The sequence below is a fragment of the Apiospora aurea genome (genome assembly GCF_038362705.1).
Source record: "Apiospora aurea strain CBS 24483 chromosome Unknown utg000008l_segment0_segment0, whole genome shotgun sequence".
NCBI classification, from domain to species: domain Eukaryota; kingdom Fungi; phylum Ascomycota; class Sordariomycetes; order Amphisphaeriales; family Apiosporaceae; genus Apiospora; species Apiospora aurea.
Genome location: NW_027117395.1, coordinates 129,115 through 151,514, shown reverse-complemented (window position 1 = coordinate 151,514; position 22,400 = coordinate 129,115). Strand labels below are relative to the sequence as shown.

General features: G+C 56.8%; 5 protein-coding genes across 5 annotated transcripts; 4 read left to right on the top strand and 1 right to left on the bottom strand.

Annotated features, from left to right (window-relative positions):
* Window positions 1-45: 45 nt before the first annotated feature.
* On the bottom strand, window positions 46-1,635 carry PG986_011526 (GPI mannosyltransferase 2; the record flags this gene model as incomplete). Its single annotated transcript, XM_066847748.1, has 3 exons — window positions 46-469; window positions 544-1,150; window positions 1,290-1,635. The coding sequence occupies 3 exons, from the start codon at window positions 1,633-1,635 to the stop codon at window positions 46-48; spliced, it is 1,377 nt and encodes a 458-aa protein (XP_066694444.1).
* Window positions 1,636-6,125: 4,490 nt separating this feature from the next.
* On the top strand, window positions 6,126-8,561 carry PG986_011525 (uncharacterized protein; the record flags this gene model as incomplete). The annotated part of the gene is made up of 1 exon (XM_066847747.1): window positions 6,126-8,561. One exon carries the CDS (start codon window positions 6,126-6,128, stop codon window positions 8,559-8,561), a length of 2,436 nt encoding a protein of 811 aa, XP_066694443.1.
* A 1,434-nt stretch (window positions 8,562-9,995) lies between these two features.
* PG986_011524 (uncharacterized protein) lies at window positions 9,996-11,930 on the top strand (the record flags this gene model as incomplete). Its single annotated transcript, XM_066847746.1, has 7 exons — window positions 9,996-10,304; window positions 10,413-10,427; window positions 10,515-10,682; window positions 10,729-10,762; window positions 10,814-11,046; window positions 11,101-11,502; window positions 11,586-11,930. The coding sequence occupies 7 exons, from the start codon at window positions 9,996-9,998 to the stop codon at window positions 11,928-11,930; spliced, it is 1,506 nt and encodes a 501-aa protein (XP_066694442.1).
* A 2,709-nt stretch (window positions 11,931-14,639) lies between these two features.
* Window positions 14,640-20,580, top strand: PG986_011523 (Proteasome activator complex subunit 4; the record flags this gene model as incomplete). Its single annotated transcript, XM_066847745.1, has 2 exons — window positions 14,640-20,447; window positions 20,518-20,580. 2 exons carry the CDS (start codon window positions 14,640-14,642, stop codon window positions 20,578-20,580), a joined length of 5,871 nt encoding a protein of 1,956 aa, XP_066694441.1.
* A 641-nt stretch (window positions 20,581-21,221) lies between these two features.
* Window positions 21,222-22,221, top strand: PG986_011522 (uncharacterized protein; the record flags this gene model as incomplete). The annotated part of the gene is made up of 3 exons (XM_066847744.1): window positions 21,222-21,641; window positions 21,700-22,043; window positions 22,116-22,221. 3 exons carry the CDS (start codon window positions 21,222-21,224, stop codon window positions 22,219-22,221), a joined length of 870 nt encoding a protein of 289 aa, XP_066694440.1.
* Window positions 22,222-22,400: the final 179 nt, after the last annotated feature.

The window sequence follows — 22,400 nt, the reverse complement described above, 5'->3', positions numbered from 1 at the left end:
AAATATAATAAGTTTTCGAATGAACAGCTAGACTCTGTGCGACTCTCATGCCGGGGGCAGGAACGAGGCGAAAAGAGCGCCTTGGATGGAAGCGTACATGACCATGAAGATGACGACGCCCCCTCCGAACTTAGCCGTCGTGCTCTGCCCAAGCTGGCCGGCAAGCCACCAGTACCAAACGGGATACGCCGAGGCAATCCTCGTGATGATCTGGATATGGTAGGTCGTGATGGCCAACGTGGTGAGGATCACCTGCGACAGAGCCATGGCGCCTACGAACAGCGACGCATCATCCGGCGATCGCTGCTGCTGTAGCACAGCAGCTGATTTTGACGATGACTCGGGCGCCACTTCGCGCCGAGGCCGAAGCGTCGCCAGGCCGGATCTCATCATCAGGAAGAGCACGGGGGCTGACAAGAGGAAGAGCGGGATGTTACCTGGGGTCCAATACCGGAAGAGACCAACGTTCCTAGATCAGACAGACATGTGAGCGTCAAGCGCAGGCGGGCCTGAAGAAAAACCCGATTCGGTCTTCGGACTTACCAGTATTTCTCCTGGACAAAGGTGTAGATGCTAGGCAGAGTTTTCTGGCACCAGGGCCTTAGTGTCGCCGTCACGGAAGACTCGGTACAGAATGTTTGGTAAGCAAGGGCCTGTGGGACCAACGAGCCCATGGCCACGGCTATGCCGCCAACCCCCAGCGCAACCAAGCGTCGAAGGTCGACCAGGCTCATGGACGTAGTAACCAAACGGTGCAGCTGAGCCAGGGCAAAGATGGCAAAGGAGACGCCGCTCAGCAGGCCATTACTACGGAACAGGGTAGCCAGCCCAAACACGATGCCCGAACTCACGATGGCCGCATCTTTCCGGATGGACCGGGAGTGGCCGAGGCATCCGTGTGCCAAGAGCAGGTAGCCCAGAAAGGAGAGCAGGGCAAAGGTGCTTTCCTGGTAGGGGGCCGACAGGAAGATGCCGGCCGGGGACACAATGTGCAGCAGAGCGGCCACGAACGAGGCCTTGGGGTCTTTGCCGATTTTCAGCCCTAGATGGTACAGCACGAGGACCGACAGCAAGTGAGATGCATGTGTAATGCAGACGCCGACCAGGGGTTCCCACTGGCTGGTAGGCTCAATCCCAAGATAAGCGAAAGCTGAGACACCACGCAGTAAGCAAAATTGGCAACACTATTATTAATCCATCTTTGGACTTGTGGTTGGTGGAAGGCACGAGAAGCCGAGGAGAAGTGATGAATAGGAAGGAGAGGAGATGAGGGGCAAAGATTCACTTACCTCGGACGACGGTCGAGATGAGGAAGGGCATGCCGGAACCAAAGGCCCATTCCTGCTCAAAGAGATAGCCCCGACGGGCATTCTGGACAAAGTAGATGGCGTCCCAGCGAGTCAACTTGGCACCCAGGTCGAGGGCGGACTCGTTGAAGTCTAGGGCGCGCTGGGCCACGAGGGTGGTGGAGGTGTCGTAGGGCGGGCCGCCGAGGCTACTGGCGACGACCAGCAGCAGCAGGACGGACTTCCATAGCACAAAGGCGCGGACCAAGGCGCGGACCAAGGCCTGGCCATGGCCATGGCCATGAGGGTGCCGCCGCTGCTGCTCGCTGTGGCCGGATGAGATGAGCATGGCGCCAGGAAGGCCCTGAATCGGCTCAGAATGGGGCCTTTCTCTGTTGGATTGGAGCAATAGCCGATGCCACGTTATCAGATGGAATGGGCAAGATGGATCTATTGACTGATCCGAAGACGAATCGAGCTCGAGTCGAGTCGAGTCGCGGTGTATCCCTTTTTCCTCGATGTTTGTTTAGGTATTTTCTGGTGGGTTGCTGCATTTGCTGCATTCCGGCAACAGCCTTGTGCAGTAGGTACTGAGCTCTAGAGAGCAGGCTAGGCCTAAAATCCAAGCTCCAACACCCCCGAGCACTCGCTGAGCGCCATGCCGCTAGCCCAGAAATAGTGCGCGCCTGGCGGGGTATCACACTATCACACCAACTGGAGCCCTCTGAAAGAAAAAAGACAGCTGGAAACGTGGAAAAACACCCCCACTCCGGTGCTCGCGCAGGAGCAGGCTTGACACGCTTGACACATGGGCCTGGACCCACGCAAACGCTCCATTACCGGCCTACCGCTCTGCTCTATTGACATTGGGGAATCTGGACAGTTGCCTGAATGGGCTCTGGATGCGGGTGGCTGTGTCAAGCGTGTAGTAGTAGATTGATGAAACCAAGGGGCGCTATTTCTGGACGAGCTGGTGGAGGTTTGCTCTCGAAGCTCCATCTGAAAGGGAAAGAAAAGGGTTGACAAAAGCGCGAGTGTACATATGTACGCAGAAAAAGCAGCAATGACGGATTTGATGTCATCACCACTTGCGACTTGCCTATTTGCCTAGCATATGTCAACAGGACTTGAGATGAACCAACGCTGGATCCATTCCAGCACAGCTGCTCTAACACCACTGCACCATGACTTGGCCGACTGTGAGCTGCACAAGTTGCACCTCGGCCTGCCGGCAGTATAAATGCTGCATGTAGGTATGTATGTATGTACGTATGTATGTGTTGCACATGGCACATACATGTGTAGCGCTTATGGTATGTAATAGTGCCTCGATGGTATGTAGTAGCGGTGCGGGAAGCAAGGGTGCAGGGGTGCCTCTGCGATTTTTGCAGGCAAGGGCCGCACTGGCAGCAGACCCCCTGGACGGGTTTCGGGCTTTTCAAAATTCAGGCGGCTGACTTCGACGACGATGATGAAAGTGGTTAGCAGCAGGGGCCAGACAGAGGAAGCCCTGGACCATGACTGTGGATTTGGAACGAGGGTCATGCCATTTTCTAGAAGACTATCGTTGCCCGCCACTTGTTCGGCCCAGGTCCAGTCAACGGCGACGACGACGACGACGGAGCAATCCTCAAGTTGGAGTCCTTTCATGGGAGATGCCAGTTGCGGCAGTCGGTGCAACTTTGAGAGGCCACAGCTGACCTGATCAGCGCTCGCCGACCAGAGCGGCCTTTACGAAACACCCGAACTTACTGTCCGACTTCCCGACTGCGCTATGCGAATTGGTGAGATGATGCAAGAAACCAGGGACACTTCACCAGGACGAGATGCCGTCCAGCCCGAAACAAGTTTTGTAGTAAAAAGTAAAGCAGGAACCATTTTCAACATTAAAGAAAAACAAGACGAAATTGGGCGTCGCCTGCTCCTCCAGCTTCCAAGTCTACGGGGCGGTTCGACCTGGAAACAACACAACATGAATTGACATCATTTCGGTTTCCCTTTTCCTTACCCGTCGTATCATCAGAAACCGTATCCCGCGACTCAGACTCGAGCGAAACGGGTCCGCGACAAACGTGCCAAATCATTCACGAGTTCAGCCGAATTCGAGCTTGCCGGGTGCCAAGGCTAGCTGCACACATAATCGATGTATGTACAACTCAGATCCATGACGTTGTCCCGTCCAACATCGCAATGGTTGCGCACAAAGTAGGCTGCTTGGAGTTGAGTTCAGAGTGCCTGCCTGCCTGCCTACCTAGTGGTACAGGCTCTACCCAGCCTCTCTAGGCAGGCAGCTACATGCGCTGAGAAATGCCATTATTGAACCCTTTCGGTCGCACCAATACGACTACGAGCACAACTACAGACGAACTACCACTGACTTGCAGGTCAAATACGCAGTTCGTATCCATCCGCCACTGGAACTTCTGACCAAGAAAGCCAGCTACCTACGCACATTGCATTTCGACGGCCAGATTGCCAGATTGGCAACAAGGAGAAGCGGGATAGCGACGGTGTGGTGACGGCGTGGTGGTGTTTAATGAGCCAACCCAACGACGTGCCTGTGTGCAGCAATCTCGGCTGTTTGTACATGGCATTTTCGCGTGCTGATCAGCGCTTCCTCTCTGAAATATAACGGTCAGCTCGACTAACACACACACACAAACGACTGCCCCCAGTCAGTGAGTGACCCCTCCCTGGCGCCTGGCTTATTCGGGTTACTGGCTCTGCCAAGAGGAGCCGGGAGATATCCATCCCTCCAAGTCTGCGCGTGTGGGAACGAAAGCGATTCGCTGCTTTTATTATTTGATTGATCGATTGACCGCGCTCGCTGCCAACCAACTCCTGGACAGGGCCATACACACGCTGCCCTCTGTCCTGCACTCCTCACTGCGCAAGCAGCAAGCAGCAAACATCACAGTCCTGGTCCTGCAGCTGCAGAGCGTTCGCTGTCATCCCCCCCCACCAAAAGTGCACCAGAAGGTTAGGTTAGTTTTGACCACCGGCCCTGTTGGTTTTTTTTTTTTTTTTTTGTATTATGAGCCCACGAACCAACCACATATGAAGCCACTCTTCCTCACCGTCGCGTCGCAACGTCCCGCTGCAATCGTACCTGTTATCAATCTATGATCGGCGACCAAGGCTGCTAACAACTGTTACTACCACTACCACTGCAGGCCGAGAGTCATTCGCACCGTGGGCCAGAAACACCCTCGGAACTTTATATCGTCGAATACGACGCCCGCACCGTACCCTCGATCGATATAAGGTTGGGTTGAGGGGAAACATCTGAGCTTCGGCCAATAGCAGAGCACGCTGGCTGGGACTCACCGGCAGTCTGGACTCTGGCCATCATCATCCCATCTGCCCCTTCCGCCGTATATTATCAAACAAGCCGCAAACGTGGACGGACGCTTGACAAGCCGATAATCTCATTTTTCTCCCAATCCTCACCACCCAGGCCGTCTGGTCGCTCGACTAGGCTGTCGGCCGGTTTTCCACAATACTGCAGACCTAAAGGTATGTAAGTAAGTGTATGCACTCAGCTACCATTGTGGCGCATCATTTCATCTCATCTCACCGCTCCCCCGTCGATTCAACCATCCAATCGCTCTCCGGAGTCTACTACCTACCTACGCATACATACGTGCAAGCAGACCTGTCTCTACCTGTGTATATATATGTGTGTGTGCGCATACCTGCTTACCTATGTACTTGCGTGGTGTGCGTGCTTTGGCTCTAGGGGGTGATAGGCTGCCATCCACTGCATTATTATACTTAACCCAGCCAGCCAGCCCGCTTACACAGCCATAGCTCCCAGCATTCGAAACCCCCAAATCTCCATCTCGCTTAAGCCTTCCACCCACGCGCACCGGCAGACCACAGTGCCGGCTGACCAAACCCTGGTTTTCCTTTTTCTGTCCTGTCGCAGTTGTCCATGCCCTGTACGACCTTCGTCGCGTTCAGCTTGCTCTCCGTCATATTGCTTTGGCCATCCTGCTTCCACCATACCTACTTTTTCTTCCTTGGTTCTCGCCCCGATTGACCGGCGGCATATATATATATCTCGTTTTTTTTTTTTTTTTTTTTTTGTTTACGCATCATCATCATCATCGTTATCAACCTGCGTCTCATGCCATTGCGCTCTACCCTTTTTGCATGAGCATTGAAACGACCAGCATCCCAGCACAACAGGAACAGCGGGCCCCAAATCTCCACCCATTCCGCCCTACAGCTTGGTGATCTAGCCCCTAATTTCAGCTGGTTCCTGGATTCGACCCCATCATCGGCCCCGGCTGACATCAGCTACCACCGGGTCGAGAACTCAGCCTCAAATGTCACATCCCCATCCCCGGCCGTTCGACTGCTACGCTCCTTTTTGACAGGCGTCGTTTGGGCCTGGGCGCTGGTCTTTTTCGCTCTGTTATTCTCAACCTACATACTGGCCTCCAAGCTGTCGAGGAAACTGGCTTTCCGACTTGCAATTCATTCTTTCGCACTAGTGCTGCCCTTTTTTTTTTTTTTTTTTTTTCGCATGTGAGCCGGCATCGCCATCTTCAAAAGCCAAAACCCCCTCCGCCCTAGCCAGAGTCGATTACGAGGGGTTGCGCTGGCCTGGACTAACCGAACGAACCCTGGCATCGATCTGGAGTCGCCGTCTTACTTCACCACCGGCCGACACATCCCACCATACTTCACTTACATGTATCGTTGCGCCTTCCATTGCTAGCACGCCGTCCGTAAGGGCCGGATCGACGTCGAACCTTCGCCGGGAAGCCGCCACCTTGCTGGGCAATACAGCTAGCACGCTATCACTCTGCTTGCGCATGCTTGGCTGCCATCATGTTTCTCCACTCGGGGGCCAGCCTCCACGGACATGAATATTCGAACAAACCGTCACAAGCCGCTGGACAGGCCGGCGCGCGACGCAATCACCTGCTTCGGTCAACTTTTACTTCCCCTGTGAACCGGGCATCCACTATATCGTACAACAACGCAGACTCTCCGTTCCCGCCGCCACCTCCCAGGTCCATCTCTGCAGCCTCTACCGCGGCCGGAGCTCCCTCGCCCTCGATTCTTCGTGTCAACGGAAGGCCAATCGCTCGACGGGCACCCAACACTCCCGAGTCGGTCGTCAGGTTTCAGGAGCCTGCGGCAGATCGACCGCCTCCGGTGAATCGGGCATCTACTATCTCATATAACAAAACAGACTCTCAGTTCCCGCCACCACTCCCACCTAGACGTATCGCTTCAGCTGCTACCCAGACAACAGCAACTACTACCTCGCCTACTCTTACCCACAGCAAAGGAAAGCCGTCGCTTTCCAGACGAGTCTCCGGCACTCCCGAACCCGCAGTCAGATTCCATGAGCCCGCGGCGGAGCATGAGCTTCGCGCCGGCAGCAAGGACGACACGATGATGAGCGGAGACGAAGGGTCGGTCTACATCTCGGACAGCGAAACGAGCCGGGCCGGGTCCTCTGTTCGCCGCAGCCAGCGTAGGGTGTCGTCGAGGAGCAGTACTACTTACCTGCTGGCGCAGCCCGCCCCGAAACTAAATCACCGATTATTACATATACGCCCCCAACTACTTCTTCAGACGCAACAGGTATCCTCGGACAGGCGACCGAAACCGACCATCGATGTGTATCCTTCCTCGGCCATAGCACACTCGGCGCTGGTGACGCCCCTGTTCAAGCGGTTCCCCCGGCTGGCCAGGATTAAGCGGGAGCTGAGTGTGGGCGATATCATGCTGGTCCAAAGCGAGGACTTGAGCGTCCCCGCGAGAGACCGAGCCCTGGACGAAGACGACGAGGATAGCATCAACAAGCGGGATCTGGTGGCGATTCTGAGCCCGATGGGCCGGGACATGGCCGAGATTGTCCTCTCTGACGGGACCGTTTGGACGGCGAAGCCGCGCATCCAGGGCAGCGCGGTCTCGTACGACTTCACGACCGAGGATGAGTCCGGCAAGATCACCACGGCGCGCTGGGCCCGACGCAAGGCCACGGGCAAACCCGCTGCGACTTCGGCACCGACATCGCCCACCGCGTCGTTCAGCTCGGCGCCCGAGCACCGATTCACCTTCAGCATGATCGACCCGTCGTGTCGGCGACACCCTATCATGGCGACGCTGAGGCCCAACCAGTTGGAGGTCCAGGACACTTACACCACCGTCTCCCAGTCGGCGGGGCGGTATCCCCCGACTTCGTCCGCGCTCGGCTCGCCCACGACGCCCACGGGTGAGAAGGATGACGATCCTATCCCCTCTGCCGAGCGGACGGTACAGACTGTCGAGAATTGGCAGAAGATCCTGATCCAAGTCACGGCGCTCTGGGTCGTCCTTCACCAGGGCTGGGTCTCGTCCTTCCGGCCCATGAACATCGAGTGCCGCGCCTCTGCCGCGGGCACGAACAACCCGTCCAAGCTCTCGCCGCAGACGCGCAGCTTCTCGTTTGGCAGCAACGGCGGCCGCAATAGCCAGAGCCAGAACGGGCAGGCGACCAAGGGCAGTAACCCCCTACACCGCATAACCCGGAGAGTGGGGGGCGGCATCGCCGGCAACAACCAGAACCAGCAGTGCAATGGAGAAGGGGAGAAAAAGACGACGAAAACGAAAACCGACCAAGACGTCCTGGGCGCGCTGCCTAGGAGGGCGACGTCCACGGGCGCGGCGTACGTGCAGAAGCGTAACGCGCAGAACCGGCTGTCCATGGAATCGCCGTCGATGAGCGAGGACACCAGCGAGCTGCTGCTGCGGCGGGGCCCGAGCCCGTTCAGTGGTGGTGGCGGTGGCGCGGACTGGAACGGAAGCACGATAACGAGTCGATCTTGTGAACAGCAACAACAACAGCAGCAGCTACTGCAACAAACACCCAGCAGCACGTTGAGCAGGCCTAAGCGCCACACGCTAAACCGGGACGACCATTCTTCCTACCCGCCGGCCGACAGCTCGGGCGCTTCGTTGGCGCCCGAGCCGCTGCCGCAGCAGGGGCACAGGCGCGTGGTATCGGAGTACTACTACGGCACGCCGTGGCGGGTGTCGTCGTCGCCGCTCGGGCTGGATGAGGAGACGGGGGAGGAGAAGGGGGATCCGTTTGAGACGCACGCGAGCAGCAACGGGCATAAGCAACCGGTCTTCGTGAGCAATCATGAATCGGGCGCGGACGACGGCATCAAAAACAGCAACGGCTGCGGCGCGGAGCTTGCGCGGGGACGGCCCCGGACGCCGAAGAGGCGGAGTATGTTGAATTGGCTTACGCGGTTGCGGGGACAGTAGGGACGGTTCTTTCGCAGGGGAGCCGCTTCGTTCAAGAGATAGGAAAACGAAGAACGGCATGTATGGAATTATAAGCAAGCCTTGATTGGGATGGGTAGGAAGGATGGAAAAGGTTATCATTATGTAATCTCGGTATAGTCACTACCAGGTACTTATACGGGTTACCCTGCAGGTGGAAGGAAAATAGGGGTGTGCTGGATGGGGTTTGGATAAGCGGCTTTTGGCTGTAGCTTACAGACATTGCTCAGATGGCAACGGGTAGCGAGCGAGCAAGTGGTTGGGTTGTGATTCATCTGCATTACAGAACAGACGATCGTTGGATTGGGCATGCACGGTGGCAGGAGGTGCGCTGCAGTTACAATTGAATAAGAATTATCAAACGGGAAATTATCAATCACCTTGTTCAAGTGTGGCCACATGTTGACATACCTTGCCGTCTTACGGAGAGTTCTAAGAGGTGGGCATCGACGTCGCCGTCGATCCCATTTCTGGCCGAATGACTCTTCCGGCGTTGTTTGCTTGTGGCTAGCAAAGCAAACCGGTATCACGGGGTCGGTCGTCGAGAGAGGTGCATGCCGATCATGCTTCTTGGCATACAAACATATGCCAGCACCGTGTAAACCTCGGGGGCCGGAAGGGGTAGTTTGGGCCAATCACAGAAGCAGCGAGATATTCTCCGGTCCTACCTATCCTGCGCGCTATCCTGTTGGTAGCTTTTTGCTTGTTTGGGATCATGACATGGATGTCAGTCACTATCCGTCAGCGGTAGATGGGGGGGCAGGCAGGGCAGGGCCTGACAGCCTGGTATGTAGGCGGAGTTGGGCCAAGGCCGGTGTTCTCCCGTGCGGGGATCAGCGATGATGGGCTGGATGGGGGGTTCGAATGTTCTAACCCGGCTGAGGGAACGAGAGAGCCGGATTCACCGCTAGCTAACCCACACTTTGTGGGAAAAGGGCCAGCTCTGGTTTGCTGCTTCGGTTTGTTAGTCTGGGGCAAGGCAGACCGAAGCCGGGGTAGCTCGTAATCTGCTAGGTTAATACGTAACCTGCATGGGATTTCAACAAGGGCGGCTTTGGGGGTTGAGGCTGCTTGGCGATTGCTGTGTACTTAACTTTTGACTCACGTTTTTTTTTTTTTTTTTTTCTGCGTGTAGATTAGAAAGCAAAGGCCACAATCGACGTTACTATATGACTTGCTCAATATCTGGACCCAAGATTGACCGCTTCGGCCGTCTATAAGAATACCGACTTCCTACGCTCTGTTTGGGAGCAGCAGTACCAGGCCAGAGTGCGGTGTTCTTTTGGCTTTTTCTTGCCGCGCTTTTTCTACTCGCAGCCAGGCTAAGCAACGCCTGAACCTGGCAAACACCACGAGCTATACCGACCTGAACTTCTGTCCCAGGCGGCTTTCTGTCTCTTGTTCTTTCTCGAGAAGATGGCGACCTACACGACCACCGCCCCCGGCGGCGGCGGCGGCGGCTCCTCGACCGCCGTCATGGAGATGCAGGACATGGACATCCTCGCGCCGCACTCCAAGCTCGAGGAGGCCCGCCGGCCGCGCCCGGACGCTTCGGGCTCGTCCTCTTCGCGGGAAGAAGAAGGCCAGGACCCGAGCTCGCCGCCGCCGCCGCCGACGGCGACCCAGGTGGTGCAGCGCTGGAACTACCCCAAGAGCAACGTGCCCAAGATCGGGGCTTGCTTTTGGTCGTTTGTGGTGATGGGGGCGAATGATGCGGCTTATGGTGTAAGTGACGCCGTCCAACATGAGCGCTTTTGTTTTCGGCCGCTTCAGGTTCATGAGGCAGAGACGGCGATGGGCAACTGGAGGGCTAACAAATGTCGGCGGGTGTAGGCTTTGATTCACTATGTAAGTTACTTGGACTTGGTTGCCAAGTTGCTCAAGCACCTCGTGGCCTCGACCTACCAACCATGACAGCCAATGCTAACTTACCAGATCGAACGATACTACCATCTCACGTACACGATCGTCTCGCTGATCTTCCTCTCGCCGTTTGTCGGCTACACGGCCTCGGCGCTCCTGAACAACGTCCTGCACCGGTCCATCGGGCAGCGGGGCGTGGGCGGGATCGCGTCGGGGTGCCACATGTTGGCGTACATCATCGTAAGCCCTGTCCTGTCCTGTCCTATCCTACCGACCACTTCATAAGAACTCGGGAGGGGCGAAGCAAACCATAGACGGCAGTGAGTAAATAGTCAAGACACGCCACATGCTGATGGAAGTGAAACGGCCAGATCGCCCTCCACCCCCGTACCCGGTCATGGTCATCGCCTTCATGATCGCCGGCTTTGGTAATGGCCTCGCGGACGCGGCGTGGAACGCGTGGGTCGGCAACCTCGACCGCGCCAACGAGATGCTGGGCTTCCTGCACGGCTTCTACGGGCTCGGCGCCGTGCTCTCGCCGCTGATCGCGACCAACATGGTGGCGAACGCGAAGCTGCCTTGGTACACGTTTTACTACATCATGGTAAGTTTCCGTCGCCTCCGCGGCAAATGCTTCTTATCTGAACGGGTGATGTAGATCGGCCTGGCCGGCGTAGAGATCTTCACCTCGGTCGCCGGCTTCTGGACCGCGACGGCGGCCGCGTACCACGCCTCGATCGCGCGGCAGCACGGCGACGAGCGCGAGGAGGAGGAGGAGGAGGAGGCGGCGGCCGCGGGGCAGCCGCGGGGCAGCCTGCGCGAGGCGCTGGTGAAGCGGCCGTCGGCACGCGTCACGTGGCTGTGCGCGCTGTTCCTGCTGGGCTACGTCGGCATCGAGGTCGCGCTCGGCGGCTGGATTGTGGTCTTCATGATCCAGGTCCGGCAGGGGGCCGAGTTTGCGAGCGGGATGACGGCCATGGGGTTCTGGCTCGGCGTCACGGTCGGGCGGGTGGTGCTGGGGTTCGTGACGCCGCGGTTGGGGGAGAAGTTGGCTATTACCGTGAGTTTTCCCCTCCTATTTTCTTCCCCCCCCGCGTCTATCGTGGTTTTATCCATGGCGAGCTGACGAATGCCGCGGCCCAGATCTACCTCCCCATCGTCATGGCCCTGGAACTGCTCTTCTGGCTCGTGCCCAAGTTCATCGTCTCGGCCGTGGCCGTGGCCCTGCAGGGGTTCTTCCTGGGCCCGCTGTTCCCGGCCGCCATCGTGGCCATGTCGAAGCTGCTGCCGCGGCACCTGCACGTGGGCGCCATCGGGTTCGCGGCGGCGTTCGGCGGCAGCGGGGCCGCGGTGCTGCCGTTTGCCGTGGGCGCCATTGCGCAGGCCAAGGGCGTGCAGGTGCTGCAGCCTATTATACTGGCGCTGCTGGGGGTGATTTTGGTGCTGTGGTTGGGGCTGCCGCGGTTTAACGATAAGAAGAAGGAGTAGGCTTGTGTAAGGGTTAAGGACTTAGTGGACCGATAGTTGATGTAAAGGTCGGTTGGAGTAGATGGAGATACACAGGTACTGAGCATATAGAGATATTCAAGTGACGGGTGCGCATATCTTGCGGGAGTCAGCTGGGTCACGGGTTATGTATGTAGATATAACAATCTAGTTCTTGATGAGAAACATGAACGAGTCACTGGGCATTTCGTATGGCCCATATCTGCTGGTGTGGTGTTACTCAAGGTCCCTGTCAAATGCCCCTTTTCTTGGTTGAATCCGGGCCTATTTAGAGACGGAAAAAAAACATCTCGTTTCCCCTTCTCAAGTGTCATCGTGCATTGCTATGTACGGTAATGATACCGATCATTTTGTTTCCAGTGGCCAACTCCCGTGCTTGACTCGGACCGATCCGATGGATGAAGATCTATGGGATCTGAGCGTCAGGCCGGGGGCGGATTGAAGGGACGCTTGGTGCGCCGTGCCTATCTGGCTACCTGCGAAACACCAGGTGTACGTACGAAAAGGTGGAATTCGATGAAATCATAGATGAGATACAGCCGAGGTGATCACACGCTGAGTCGTGGATAAAGGCAAGGCAACCTCTTTGATTACGTGGTTGCGCCATGAACTGTGGTGCTGCCTTATCCTATCAACTTTGGTTCTTATATGTTACTTGCCACCCATACAATTGGGCCAATGCCGTGACTGCCCAAGTACGACAGCCACTCAAGGTATAATTAGCGTAGTGGTGACAATTTTCATGTCAAAGCATTCCAGAGCCGGGCCAAGCTGAATAAGTCGTGGTGGTGGTGCTGATTACACGCACGTTGTGTATTCAAAGTCAGTTGAAGTTTAGACAGCGTGATGAGGGATCATGTAACCCGGCTCGACCCCCCGTCAGTCAGCCATGGCTTAGTTACAGATCACATCCAGCTCGGCCGTCCAGCCAGCATCATAAATCAGATAGGCATGCCATGTAGCCTTTCGCAAACGACCAGGGCAATGGACCGGAAGGAGATCTCAATGGGCCATGAGCCAGGTCGGCAAGTGGGACATGCAGGTTGCGACAAGGCTGCTATTGGCGTTACGCAGCCAGTGTGTGTGTGCAGAGAAGGCCTGTGTGATCCATCAGATCCCATGAAGTGATCCCTGGCACAGCTCTCGCTCGGCTGCATGTATGTATGTCCAGGGTTCCCTCTTTCCAGGGTGCTGGTAGCGGGCTGGGGGATGCAGCTGCGGGAAACGAAGAAACGGCCATGTTGCCATCCAAGTACGTACATGCCTCAGATATCGTGTAGGTAGCCGTAGGTAGACATGCCAAACCAATTTAATAACCCGAGTTCAACACGGATACATCATGACCTCATGCCTATTCTATTGCCTAGATGTATGTACCTAGCCTCTGTTGGATGCTGTATTCCTTGTTGGCTGCAGTTCAGACGTGTTGCTGGCATGGAAGCACGCGCGGGGGTGCAAGTGAACACGAAAGAAGAAGAGGGATTAATTAATCGACGGGATTATAATTAGGCACATCTGCAGTGATGAATCCCATCCCACACACCTCGCATCTCTCACATGAATAGAGCATGCAAGCCCAAGTCAAGATACCGACCTGGACAGACGTTGGCCACCTTCTCCCGTCCTTAGCTCCAACATGCGAAACTGGCCTCGCAAGCCGAATGGAAGCCTTGCGTTCGAGTCAAGCCCAGGGCTTTGTCAGTTTCAAGTACTTAAGCGGCGGCTGTCAACCCTCGGGTGGTGGCATGATTTCCGGGCTTCTCGTTTTTCGATATAGGCTACATGTTCCATGACTGTTTTATTTCTTCCCAAGAGAGCATGTAGCATTGGGTCTCGTACTATTGGGAACTCAATACTTACCTCTGTTCCTGCAAATTAATCTTCATTGTTTCTCTAAAGCCGTGTATGATTCCTTTGAACGGTGTGGTAATCGAAGGTCGATCGATACATGCTCGTTGACAGGTCGGGTCGGGTACCTAGCTTCAACAGCCAGCAGCTAGCCAAAGGCCCCGAGGCCCCCCATTGTGCAGTACCAGGGCCCTGTGCAGTACTAGGGCCCTGCGCAGTACGTACTTCACAGCTAAGTAGCTCCAGTTGCCAGCAGCTCCAGCCCCTCTCTCCATCATCGATACGCAGCCGACCCACCCAAGGTCCAGTCAACTCACTGGGCCCTTGAATCGCATTGTCAGCAGCAGCCAGAGCAGCCATTGGCAGGCAAGCCGAGAGCAGGGCAGCACCCAACGAACCACCCGCCTGCCGCTGCAACTGCAACTGCACTGCCCAGCCTTGTCACATCCCATCCAGAGACAGACAGAGAGAGAGAGCATTGAGTTGAACAGAGAGAGAGCAGTTGGCAGACCCCGACCCTGCGGCACGAGACCAAGAGACCAATCTCCTCCTACCACCGTTGCATCCGTAAAAGAGCAAGATTGGCCACCTCTGCCCGAATTCCTTACTTGTCGCCCTCCACAGAAGACACACCCAGTCTTCAGTCTTCGCCAATCCCCCCCCTCGGCTCGGCCAACGAAAACTGGACGACGTCACCGGCTTAGCTGCCTGCTGAAACACTGCCCTCCGACCTCCATGGTTGCAGCTATCTGAACTATTTCACTCCAAAGGGAAACCGAGGCCCCTCAAGCAAACAGCTTCGTTCCACACAAACACCACACTCCATCCCGCCGCATCGAAGCGATGGAGGACCATCTCGACTTGTCCAACCCGGGCGCCTTGTCGGGCGCCGCCCAGTTCCTGAGCGCCTTTGGCTCGTCCGGCGAACCCATTTCCCGTGCCACCTCCCCGGGCCTCCCCTCCACCCCCGATGCCGATTCTCACGATACCTCCAAGCGCCACCGACCCCGAACCTTTTCCTATTTCCAGCTGCTGCCCTACCCCGTCGAGGAGGAGGCACAGCGCGACGCCGCCCTGCAAGGAATCCTCAAACAGCTCTACATCTCCATCAAGGCAGAAGACTTCTCCCCCGGCGCCCTCCACTGGACCCGCCAGCTGTCCGGATGGCTCAGCCTCAAGTTCGACATGCCCAGGGACCTCCGCGCCAAGCTGGCGAGGCTCTACTTCCATCTCTCCCTGGCCCCGGGCCTCGATGGCGCCGCCGCCGACCGCTTCTCCAGGATGGTCTCCACCCTGGCTAGGCGGAAACACCTCTTGAAGCCCGGCGAGGATCTAACGCTGGACTGGAGGCCCTTGTGGAAGGAGATCCGGGCCTTGGTGCTTCCTGGCGAAGCCCCGGCCCACCATTCCGCCCGCAGACGAGGCCTGAAGCACCTGTGGAAGCTCTGCCTCCAATCTTACACCTACTTCGACCCGAGCGAGAGACGAGCCATGCTGGACGAGATCCTGCCCTTCTTCAGCACCTCGGATTTACAGGATGCCTACATCGTCGTCGGCACCCTCAACATTCTCATGCCCACGACCCCCGCCCCTCCGACAGCGCCCCAGTCGCAGCCGTCCGATTTCGTGCCGACCTTCTTCCATCTGTGGTCCTTGATGACCAGGTCCAAGGTCTTCGATATCACATTCCTCGACATGTTCTCGCGCATGGCCCGAGACTACCTGGCATACCGACACGTCCCGTTTACCGAATACGGCATCTTTACTCGCGAGCAGTCCGATCTTATCTTCACAGCCATCCTTCGCTTGACCGAGATCCCCGTTGGCCAGGCCAACTCCCCATATACGTCTCTAGACTACTCCTCGGGAATGGGAATTTTCTTAGAGAAGGATAAGAAGAAGCACCCCATCTCGTACACAATTGCTCGCTGGGTCGTTTCGTCCTTGTCGCCCCAATGTCTGGAGAAGGATGGCTCCATTCTCAACAGTCTCGAGGGGCTACTAGAGTCTATCGACACCTTCTTCCATCCCTCGAACCAGGGCTCGTGGACCACCATGTTGGCCCAGATGACCTTTTATTTGACGGAAATGTTCGTATCGAGATGGAACAAGGAACAGGGAAACGAGCAGGATACTCCAGTCGACCGGCGGCTCAACGAGGAACTGAAGCATAGGTTTGCCAAGAGCCTTCGCGAAGTTACCTTCATGGGACTCTTCGGCAAGAGCACAAAGGTCACCAACATGTACTTTGGCGCCCTTCAAAACCTGACCTACCTCGAGCCGGACCTGATGCTTCCTGGCGCCCTGCAGAGGTTCTACCCAAGTTTGCAGGGACTTGTCGAAGTCCACCGCACCACTTCGAGTCTTTGTGGTCTACAGATGATTGCCAACATCATGTCGCGGCAAAAGGGCTTCCGGTGCCACATCACGGCGCTGCTTGCCCTGGCCTTGCCTGGCATTGACGCCAACGATCTTAACAAGACCCAGTACACCTTAAACTTCATCCAGAGTGTCGCGTACAGCATCCCATTCGTCGATCTGACCAAGGAGAACTCCAGTGTGCACGACACCACCTTGGCGATGCAATGGGTTCAGGGTGAGATGGAACGTATGGAGCGCGAAGGCCAGGAGGTCCAGATCGACTACAAGAACGAGCTCAGCGACGAAGACGAGGCGAATATTGTTCGTTCGTCCACGGCCGGCTTCGGGGAATTCATTTTGGCCCTTCTCGGCAAGGTCTTCACGCTGCTCGAGAACCTGCCGGACTCCTCGCAGTTGCGATCTGGCTCTCCAGAAGATAATATCATCAACACTTTGCCGGCTGCTCTGACCCCGTTGTTTGCATCGCTTTCCCCAGAACTGTTTGACATGGCCCTGGAGAAGCTGTCGACCTTTGTGTCCACCCACGTTGTACACCAAGCACGTGATGCCATGGCCTGGATCTGTAATGCTCTTTGCAAAGTGAATCCGGAGAAAACACTCAAGGTCTTCCTCCCCATGCTAATTGTCAATATTCGCAATGAAATTGATTACAACGGAGCCGCTTCGGACAGGAGTAGCGGCACAGAAGTCTTGCCCCGTGACCGTGCGCTCGTCTGGCACGTTAGCATTCTTAGCATGTGTGTTGTCCACGTGGGTGCCGAAGTCCTCAAATACAAGACGGAACTTTTCGACATCGCCAAATACATGCAGGAGAAGTGTCGGGGACTCCCTACCATCCACATCAGCAACTACATCCACCATCTGTTGCTGAACCTCACAGCCACCTACCCCATCGACAATGCCCTGTTTGAGCCCGACGTCATCAAGAGAGGGTTGGATGTGCAAGACTGGGGCCAGTCCACCGCCCCTGCGGATCTCACCATCCGATGGCACCGCCCGCTGCCGGCAGAGCTGGAGTTTGCCGTGGAACTCTTCCAGTCGCAGGCGCAAGGCGCCATGGAGAGACTGGAAGTCTTCATGGGCAGTGACGCGCCGGTCAGCCGAAAGGGGAAGAACAAGGAGTGGTCTGATGAGGTATCGCGTCAGCTTACGCAACTCAGGCTTGTGATTTCCGGAATCGCGATACTGTTCGACCCTAAGTGGGCGTTCAGCGACGCAAACGGTGTCAACGGCCGACATGCTGACAATGACGGAGATGAGATGATGGGAGACCGGGATGATGAAGAGGAGAACCCCCTGGCGGAAGCCGGCGAGGATGACGAAACCAGGCCACAGTTCAAGTACCAGAGTGGATACTTGCTGACCCCGGAAAACCCTCTCTACAGTCGTATCCATCAGATCCGCGACGAGATCGGCCGCTTGCTATCGAGGACTCACGCCTTCCTCAACAACCAGCAAGAAGACGATGTGCCTTGTTTCACGGCCCTGTACTCCACATACCGCACTTGGATCACCGATGTAGGCTTCGAAAGATCTGCACACCCTCTCGAGCGGCTGCAAAGACTCTACAAGGCAGACATTGGCCCCTTTAAGATCAGTGGTCTCCGCAAGGCCTACCCGCGCCCGCTCCTCATCAAGCGTGCCGATGCGTACCAGCTGCAACGCGTGAAGCACAACGCCTCTGTCCGGAGGAAGAGCGAGATCGACCGACAGCTCCTCCTCGACCTTGCCGAGTCGTGTACCTCACAATATGCGGATGTTCGAAGAATTGCCCAAGGCGCCCAGGATGCCTCATTGAAGGTACTCATTGGTGGCAGGCCTCTGGTCATTCCCGTGATCTTGGAGCGCTTCCGCAAGGCCATGGATGCGATGGATCATGACCGCATCAAGGGAGCGATGTACACCCTGCTCTTCACCAGTCTGCTGAAGACTTTGATACGCGACTGGCGATACGCGCCCGATCTCCTCCGCCTCTACATCCGAACCGCGGGTGTCGACAAGACCTCCATCCAGAACTTGGGCGCTACCGCCCTATATCCTATGATAGAATTCGGGAAGCGGTTTGAGCTCATGGTCCTGTTAGACGATGAGATTGTATCGCAGATTAAGCCGGCCGAGGACTGCTCCGGCGTCATTGCGTCGCGACACGACTTCGTTGTCGAGCGGCGGAGGAAGGTCGAGGAGAAGAAGATCGCCCTCGGTCTCGAGCTTATTGAGCTCTCAAAGGAATCGCACTGGAAGACGGCGAGCCGTTGCGTCATCTTCACTACTAACCTTTGTGTTCGGTTCGACTCGATTGCACCGCCTCAGTTCATCGAGCTGGTGACTCGAGGAACCAACGACCCACATCCAGGCCTTCGGAGTAGTTATCTGACGGCCTTCTCGAATGTATTTGCCGCCATCGACCAGCGGGCTGTATACAACCACTCCTACAGAGATTACTTGGAAGAAAAGGAGAAGGATGTCAACAAGGTGGTCGTCCCCGTCGAGAAAGGCGATGCCGAATTTACGCGCAACTTCCTCGACAGCTTTGCCGATCCGGATCGCGCCGAGTACTTTGTCGACTCCGACTATGCCGGCTGGCTTGCCTGGGGCAAGAAGTTCAATGCCTTCCGCACCAAACCCAAGCGTTTCGATGAATATGACGATGTCGAAGTGGCTGCGAGACGGCAAATCGGGAAGCTGGTCACCAGGGACTGGCTGAAGCAGTTCTTCGACTACCTAAAGCAGGAACCGCGTGATTCGTCGTCGGATAGATTCCGGAGCCCTGTTGTCATCCTGCTGATGCATGTGTTTGACTTGATGAACTACGGCCAGACGGAACTGACCTTTGAAGACGTCACGACCTTGACGTCCGAGGTTTACGGCGACGGCACGGACAAGCATCAACACCGCGCCACGTCGGAGATCTTGGGTGCTATGCTTGCCGGCTCAGCGGATGATCCCGTAGAGATGAAGGACCAATCTTGGGGATTTGCGCAGCCCATGCTTCTCAAGATCTTTGCGGACAGCCTGACTCCCGAGAACCTGTCGTATTGGATGACGTGCCTACACTTCATCATCGACACCAAGGACCCACGCCGTGCGCCTGAGCTCGTCAAGACTCTCAGCTCCTTCCGACTGGACATGTCATCAAACGCAGCCTTCAAGGAAGCCTCCAAGGTCGGGCTTTTGGAGTTCCTCATTAACGATTGCGGATGGCACTTCCGCCACGAGAAGCCTGTTCTTGCCGATTTCCTGGCTCATATCGACCACCCCTACAAGTCAGTGCGCGAGGCCATTGGCCGCGTGATAGCCACCATTTACCGAACCCGGTATCACGAATCGTTCGAGAACGTCTCGGCTCTCTTGGACCAGAACAAGGCGGTGTCGTCGTCAGGCATTGGCATTCGGCCCTACCAGCCAGACGAGGAATTCAGCGCCACCATCACGGACGTTTTCTCACGCCTCGAAAAATGGAGACACGAGCGCACGCCCGGCCAACAAACGCCATCTTCGTACACTTCTGGCTCCAAGACGGTGCTGACCTGGCTGGACAACACGCTGTCCTCGCAAGAATGCACGCAGCTGACATCGTTCTTCCCGGACCCCTTCATAGATCAGCTCCTGCACATGATGGACGTCAAGGAGGACCCTGAGCTTATGAGACTCGCTTACCACGTGTACCGGCATCTTCCGAACATCCCCTTCAGGACCGGCGAAGACGGGCCATTCATTGCCGCGCTGATCCGGCTTGGCAAGGGCGCAACGTCGTGGCACCAGCGCCTCCGCGCGCTCGTCAACATGCAGGTGATCTACTTCCGCCGGCTGTTCCTGATGGACGCGGCGCAGCGGGAGGTGCTCTTCGACGCCGTGGGCGACATGCTGGCCGACCCGCAACTCGAGGTCCGTACGGTGGCCGGGGCGACGCTGGCCGGCATGATCCGGTGCTCGCCGGCTATGATCCGGAACCCGGTCATCGAGTCGCTCAAGTCGCGGTTCGAGCGCGCGCTGGCGCAGAACCCGATGCCCAAGAAGAAGACGCCCGGCACGGACACGCCGGTCAACGCGACGCAGCAGGTGATCCGGCGACACGCGGCGGTGCTGGGCCTGGGGTCGCTGATCGAGGCGTTTCCCTACGCGACGCCGCCGCCGGCGTGGATGCCCGAGGTGCTGGCGTTGCTGGCGCGGCGCGCGGCTAGTGATCCGGGCGTCGTGGGCAAGGCGACCAAGAGCATTCTGTCGGAGTTCAAGAAGACGAGACAGGACAGTTGGGGGGTTGATCAGAAGGTAAGTCGATCTGTCTGTCCCTGCGAACGGAGAAGGGAGAAAATATGAGACTAACATGTTACGTGCGCAGTACTTCACTTCGGAACAGTTGGAGGATCTGGAGGGTGTCCTCTGGAAGAGCTATTTCGCCTAAAGCAGGAAAACGTGGATAGCGGGTGGCTTATTGCTGCTATTGGGTGTAGGAGATACATGTACAGAGGCATGAATAATAGAGGAATACAAGCGATGCATTTGCCTAGTTTATTTGGTCTTGGGATTGGTGGCCAGCTGCTACTGGGTTTTGTGTGGTGACTGTGTTGCCTTCCCGTGTATAGCCATGCGGTTCTGTCGCCCACGGTGTCTGCGATGACCACCGCCGGCACCATGCTGTGTAACGAGTGCCGTTGTCTGCCTCCCCCATGGATGCGGCGCAGTGAACATAAGCACTTGTTCAGTACCACCCCACCCAAGTCAGCATAATACACCTACACACGTTCGGACTTCGCATCGCTACGAAAGTGCGGTAAGCGGCGCAACTTCGCGGCGGCGCGTTCGCATAAGAACTTACATCGCCGTCTTGGGGGCAAGGTTAGGCCGACTATAGGTGGCGCTGGAATACATTGAAATACTATATAAGCTGATTCGGTCTCCTGTTTCTTGTGTCAAGTGGTTGACTTGCAATACCATACCGCTCAATAACTACATGAATACACACTACCACGAACAAGCCATTTACCAAACAAAGCGGTTTCTTCCTATCTTCTACTTACCAGTCGATTGCCGACACCCAGAGACATGGCCACGATGACGTCCCAGGACAACGACGACGTTTCGACGAACCCGCCACCAGCCCCCGTCCTCACCGTCTACCGCGGCTGGAAGGACCCGGGCCGGCACGTCTGGTCGCCCTTTGTCGTCAAGCTCGAGGCCCGGCTCCGGTTCGGGGGGGTCGCGTACCGCACCGCGGCGGGCTCGCCCAAGACGGCGCCGCGGGGCAAGATCCCCTACGTCGAGTTGGGCACTGACTCTTCTGCGTCAAGTGGCGCTGGCGATGATGAGTTGGGTGGTGATAAGCTGGGCGACTCGGGCCTCATTATCGAGGCGCTGACGGAGCGGGGGCTGTTGCCGGATTTGAATGCGCGGCTGGACGGGGAGACGAGGGCGCGGGATTTGGGGGTGCGGAGTTTGATGGAGGATCGGTTGTGCTTTTACCATGTAAGTTGTAAACTTCTACACCGAGTGCTGGTGTCGGGAGCTGACTCGGCGAGAATAGGGCTGGGAGCGCTGGACCCAGAACTACTACACGATGCGCGACCACATCTTCGGCGCCCTGCCGTACCCGCTGCGCGTGGTGATCGGGCTGCTGGCCTACCGCGGCACGGTGGCGACGCTGCACGGGCAGGGGACGGGGCGGTACAGCGGCGAGGAGATCGCGGCGTTCCGGCGCGAGGTCTGGGAGGGGGTCGATGCGCTGCTGAGGGCGTCGAGGGACAAGGCGCGGGCTGCCCGGGATACGCGAGATGAGGGAAAGCCGTTCTGGATCTTGGGCGGGGAGGGACCGACCGAGGCGGATGCGACGGTGTTTGGGTTCGTGGTTAGTGTCCTGATCTGCACGGCGTAGGTTTTGGTTGCTTCTTTCATTTTCACCCCCCCCAGCTCGATTGTTGACTAACGACCTGACACAAACAGGGGCCCGGATTCGCAGAAGGTGGTCAAGGGGTTGCCCGTCATCCTGGAGTATGCCGAGAGGATACAGGATCGGTACTTCCCCGATTACGAGAAATGGACTCTGTGAGGTGGCGCTTCCCTGTTTGCCTATGGGATGGCGATGTAAACGCCAAACATCCAGATGGGATACCGATGGGGAGGCTCAGGCGGCGCTGTATATGTGATGAGCATTGGCGCCATCTTGTCTTTTCGTTCAATGTTCGGGTATGATAGATATGTACAGTACAAATAATAAAAGATTTTGAC